Source organism: Carettochelys insculpta, chromosome 28 (genome assembly GCF_033958435.1).
Source record: "Carettochelys insculpta isolate YL-2023 chromosome 28, ASM3395843v1, whole genome shotgun sequence".
NCBI classification, from domain to species: domain Eukaryota; kingdom Metazoa; phylum Chordata; order Testudines; family Carettochelyidae; genus Carettochelys; species Carettochelys insculpta.
In genome coordinates this window covers 16107098-16113097 of record NC_134164.1, presented here as the reverse complement: position 1 = coordinate 16113097, position 6000 = coordinate 16107098, and the positions used below count along the sequence as shown (strand labels likewise).

Genomic DNA, 6000 nt, shown 5'->3' with positions numbered 1-6000 from the left:
ACTCCCCTCTGCTTTGACCACTAGGCACTGAAACCCTGATTTAAGGTTTAATTAGTTTGGGCCATGCAGTTATTTAACGTGAAAAAATAGATTGCAAAGTATCAAAACAAAAACCTTTGACCTTTCCTTGCTGTGCATCCCCACTGTGAGTTTACCTGCATCAGTAGCGAAAGAATAGGTCTTTTATCCCTTCCCCACCCTGCTATTGAGAGAAATCAGAAATATCCTTCTTCCTTACCTCTCAGAGTCTTAACATGGCAAGCCATGTGCAGGAACAGTGCACCCAGGTTCCTAAGTGAACTTAAAAAAAAAAGGAAGAAAGAAAGAAATCTCATTATCCCAGCAATGTCTCTTGCAAAAAGGTTTCTCTGTGCCCTTCCCCAGTGAGGGCTAGGAACAAAGTTGTGAGGCGGGAGGGGGGGGGGGAAGGAGATGACTGACAGCCCTGAACTATAGAATCATCCCTTACCTTAGGCCATGCAGTCTGATTGGCTGCCTGCTGACATCCCCGAGCCCTGCACTTTTAATAGACGCTTTTGGATGATCTACAGGGGAAAAGCTTGGAGAGGTGCGTTTCTGACAAGAGAGAAAGTCATTCCGCACTTCAAGGGACTTTGTTTGACTGTTTGGGGTGGGAGGGTTACTTCATTTTCACCCTTCATGGTTTTCTGAAAACTTCACTGAGGTTTTTCCTTGCACCAGTCTGGACTAATGGATTACCATCTGCCTGGATTAATTTTATTTTTTCTCTTCAGTGGCACAAAGGTCTTAGCCGGGTATCCAATTTGGTGGTAAGATTTTCCCCTGCCATTTTTATGATTAATTAATGGATTCATTAATTATTAGATATGGGGTTTCAGTGTGTGCATGTTCCTGCCTTCCCACCCTTAGTTTTTCTGAGCTAGCCACGATTATGTGTTTGGTTACAAACACAATTTCTGCAGCTTTGCTTGGTGATTCATTAAACATTTTGGGGTTATTTTTAGAAGACAACGTATAGGTTTATCCTTGCATTAATGGAGGTTTCTCCAACCCACTTAATTCTCCAATTTCAGCTATTGTAGCTGAGTTTAAAATAAATATGCAAATATGTATTTTTATTCACCGTGCAACATAATTTTCATCTGTCACAGGACTCTGTCTTTTGTCCTTAGATAGATGTCTTTTCCCCTTCTTATTAAATACTGCCCAGTCTATTAATTTTTAAAATTCTGTTTTCTTTTGGGCTACTGCAGTTTTGGGTCTTCTTCCCCTCCTTTTGTTTTATTCGGTCATTCATGTGAATTTAGTCCAGGAAATACGCAGAGGACATAAATGGCACCCGAAAGAAATTTTATATTGTAGCTGTGTCCCTTATTTTCTCTCGCCAAAAATGAAAGATATCATTTTTGATCTTAGAATGTGGCTGATAATTGACGTGCATTTTTCTATCTTTTAAAAATAAATGCATTAACAAAATGTAATTAGAGGTTAGATCCTTCCTTGGAAAACAAATGGAAAACAAAACAATCCTGAGTCACTTGAAAATAGCAGATGTTTGGTAGTATACTACAATATTTCAGTTAGTTTCTCAGTTTATCAGATAGGATTTCTGATTGGACTGAGTCTCATAAGTCTCTGTACAATGTAAGTAGGGGACTATGTGCATATAGATCGATGAGGCAGAAACTAGTTATGTAAAAATATGTCAATTATTTTTCCCCTTCCAGAAAATGTCTTTTCATTAATTAATTAAATCCTTCCTGTGCAGACTTGGAGATGCAAAGAAGTAGGCAGTAGTGAACTTGGAAATGGACTGCCATGTCTGGGGAAAGGGTGAGAGGAGGGATAATTAAACAAAATCTGTTAATTATCATGAGGCTTAAGAATGAAAATTTCAATTATTACACTCAGAGCATGTCTCATAATATGAGTATATAATTTCTATGGCTTTAAAAAATATGCAGACTCACCAAATGGCTAAATGTCGGCCTTTGAATTTTTTGTCCTGCAAAAGAAAATTCCCACCTCGATTATGAATGCTGACCTTGAGGGCCCTAGCCAGGCATAAGAGGTCCACCAAAATGAAGACCCTGTCAGATTCCTTTAGACCCTTCTCCTCATTCAATACTCCAAGTCTGTGCAGCGCTGCAGTATGTGTCTGGAGAGGGGGTGCCAGCTGGGGAGCCCTGATCGAAGTGGCTGTGTCTAAAGAGTAACAATGTCTCTGGAGCAGCACAGGATGACTGGACTTTGTTGTACAACCAACTGTTCTAGAATCCAGGGGCTCTCTCTGGGAAGGAGATTCTGACATAATTCATTGTGTAGTTGGGTGACATCTGCTCAGACTTTCTAACAGGAATGAAAATCTCCTGGAAGAAATGAATCTGTTTTCCCTCTCAACGAGAGGTTTCTCCTTTAAAACGAGTCTTCCCACTGTTGGCAGAGAAATACACCACAGAGAATAGCCTCAGAGTGGTCATCATGTTAGTCCGTGTCTTCACCAAACAAACAAGCAGTTCTGTAGCACTTTAAAGACTTGCAATATAATTTATTAGGTGATGAGGATTCGTGGGGCAGACCCACTTCTTCAGATCTGGAAAATGCACACCACAAAGACTGAATTCTCCGGGCCCATGGCTTCCCTGGCACAAACAACAAACAATGAGCATGTTTTCTGGTCACTTACACAAACACATTGGGCTCGGCAAGCAGAGAAATGGGAGAGGAGAGGGTTAAATAATCAACATGGAACTTGCCTATAGTTCAAGAAATCTGACTCTTCCCTTGTTTAAAACTGCCCTGGGTCCTGGCAGTGCTCAGAGTGCTAAAGGTGTCTCTGCCACATTGATATGATGGAGTGACTAAGTCTTAAAATTGAGGGTGGGGAGACAGAGATGTCTAAAGCTTCTACAAGATGTTTTCGAAGCTGAGTAGCAGAAGGCAATGAGTATTGGGAACAAGGGCTCTGGCCGGGTTGAGGATTCTCACGGCTAAGACCATGCATTCCAAAGTGGGGGAAGTAAACAAGTGTTCCAGAGTTAAGGCTCCAGAACAGCAAAATACTTAAGCACACTCTTCATTTTAAGCACATTCTTAAGTCCCACTGAAGTCAAGAGCTTAAATGCTTTGTGGAACTGTAATTTAGTTCATTATCCAATAGAACCTGTACTGAGAAGCACCTTTAAAAGGCAGCTGCAACACTTCCTCTGAAATACCCTCATAATGCACACAGTGACCTTTAACCATAAATCCAACGTCTGTGAGATGAACAGTAATTGCTAAACCTGCAGGTAGGTGCTAGCTTTGGGTTTTGCAGGACATCAAGCCTGTGGGTGTGCTATGCTCAGCTATTCTAGTGCAAACCTAGTGGGTATTTTCTTAGCTCAAGTTGTAATTTTTGCCTCTGAAATTACATTCCATTTCCATTTGTAGTGGGCCAACTCTGCTGCAGTCAATGAACTTAAGCCATTAAAAATGGGGACCAAACTGGATACTATTGTATTTGTAGCGTGTGTTAATATAAGCTAGGAGAATACAGTAAAAATGTGCAATAAGAAACAGAACCAAAGTGAATAGAAGTCTGAATCCACAGTCTCTCAAATAATTCTGATTTTTCTGCTACTTAGCTATAGGATTCAGTTCAGGCTGGAAATAAACCAATATAATGTCTTCTAAAATGAATAAAAATAAAAAAGATAAAATCTTCTGAAGATTTTAAGGATTCACACATCCCAAAGTTTTGTAGCAGCTAGGCCTGGTAACAGTAAATACACATGATAGACAAGGTCTGTCCAGATTTTCCCAAGATCATCCCTTCGTTTAGTATATTTGTCCTAGGAAATCTGTGATCCAGGTAGCCAAGGCAATCAATACCTTTCTGCTATGAAGGACAGTGACTCTGGTAAATGTGCAGGACATAGTGGGTGGTTTTGCAATGATCAGGTTCTATAAATGCGGTGGGGCTATACATGGGACATGCATCCCTGTCTTGGAACCAGCCAACCTCACCACAGAGTACATAAACTGCAAGGGGTAATTTTCCACGGTGTTGTAGATGTTGGTGGATCACAAGGGCCATTTCACTGACATCAGCGTGGGATGGTAAGGAAAGGTGCATTACATGCACATCTTTAGGAATTCTGGTCTGTTCAGAAAGCTGCTGAATGAAACTTTCTTCCCAGAACAAAAAATTACCATTGAAAACCTGGAGATGCCACTAGTGATTCTGGGAGACCCAGCTTACCCCATGGTCCTTGGGCTCATGAAGCCATATACAGGCAGCCTGGACCACAGTAAGGAGCAGTTCATCTACAGGCTGAGCAAGTGCAGAATGGTAGTAGAATATGCTTTTTGCTGTTTAAAGGCCAGGTTTAGGAGTTGCTGACTTGGTTAGACTTCAGTGAAAGCAACAGTCCTCCCATAGTGGCAGCCTGCTGTGTGCTCTATAATTTATGTGAGAGTAAGGGGAAAAATTTCATGCCAGGATGGAGGTGCTGAGGCAGATCACCTGGCCGCTAATTATGAGTAGCCAAACACCAGGGCAAGAAGGAGAACACAATGAAGGGCACTGCTAATCAAGGAGGCTTTGACAAAGAGCTTTATGAATGACCAGACAGCTACAAGACAGTCATGTCTGTTGCAGTTAAGGAGGTGCCCCCTATATGTGAGCTGTCCTGTAAACCCTGTAAAACTCCCACCGCCACTTTGCAACACAAGCATTAAAGAAAGTGTTGTTGAGAGAAATGAAACAGACCGTAAAGGAATTCGCGGCAGGAACTTCAGGGGGGACTCAGCAAGGGCACAAGGTGTTTTGCATTCCCAGGTGTGGGTGTGTCATCCTTTTTTCTGGGAAAAGTCCCTGCGGGCCGAGTGGGGTGGCTGGGAAGATGGGGAACGTGGTAAGGAGGGTATGTGGTCCAGCATGGGCTGCAGTAGGGTTCTGTGCTCCTCTGCCAGGCACCTCAGGATCTCTGTTTGCTGTACCATGAGCTTCAAAGTCTCCTCCTGGGTCTAGACTTTATGTTTCCTGAGCACTCTCCTCTCGAGCCATCCTCCTCTCCTGAAGCATTATCCCCCTCCTTGCATTAACTGTGCCCTGTATGTGCAGGCAGACTGCATGTGCTCAGGGAACGTGACTTCATGAATCCGTTTTCACCTTTGGATCTGTGCTAGTCTAACAGCTGGAGATGTACAGGGAATGACGAAAAAGGTCATTGTTGCAGGCATGGGAACAAAAAATGAGTAAAGGGTAGACATTAGGGAGGTACATTCACTGTAGATGAGACAAGTTTTACAATACACAAAGTACTTTCATGAAAGACCATCTACGGAAAACAATAAGTATGTGTTACGTACAAGCTATTTAGTAATGCTAGATGCACACAAATCCATGGGTCCAGATTTAATGCATCCAAGGGTACTGAGGGAATTGGCAGATGTCATTGCCGAGCCTTTGGCCATTATCTTTGAAGAATCTTGGAGATCGGGAGAGGTCCAAGAAGATTGGAAAAAGGTAAATATAGTGCCCATCTTTAGTAAAGGAAAGAAGGACAATCCAGGGAACTATAGACCAGTCAACCTTGCCTCAGTCCTCAGAAAAATCATGGAGGGGATCCTCAAAGAATCCAGTGTGAAGCACTTGGAGGAGGGGAAAGTGATCAAGAGTAGTCAACATGGATTCTCCAAGGGCAAGTCATGCCTGACCTTTCTGATTAGATTCTATGATGAGGTAACTGGTTCTGTGGACATGGGATCAATAGGTGTGATATACCTTGACTTTACCAAAGCTTTTGATACAGTGTCCCATAATATTCTTGCCCATAAGTTAAGGAAGTATGGATTGGATACATGGACTGTAAGGTGGATAGAAAGCAGGCTAGATGGTCAGGCCCAACGGGTAGTGATCAATGACTCTATGTCTGGTTGGTAGTCGGTTTCAAGTGGAGTCCCCCAAGGATTGGTTGTAGGACTGGTATGGTTCAACATCTTTATTAATCACATGGATGAAGGGATGGATTG

General features: G+C 42.4%; 1 protein-coding gene across 2 annotated transcripts in view; it reads left to right on the top strand.

Moving 5' to 3' along the window:
* Window positions 1-557: 557 nt before the first annotated feature.
* Window positions 558-6000, top strand: part of WNT3 (Wnt family member 3) — a 92776-nt gene continuing 87333 nt past the window's right edge. Inside the window, exon 1 of one of the 2 annotated variants that reach the window (XM_074978801.1) lies at window positions 558-631. Coding sequence is in view for 1 of the 2 variants with exons in the window: in XM_074978800.1 (XP_074834901.1) it covers window positions 712-791 (80 nt within the window). In the remaining variant the exon portion in view is untranslated. Of the gene's footprint in view, window positions 632-711; window positions 792-6000 lie in introns of those variants that run through there. The other variant, XM_074978800.1, reaches the window with a different exon arrangement.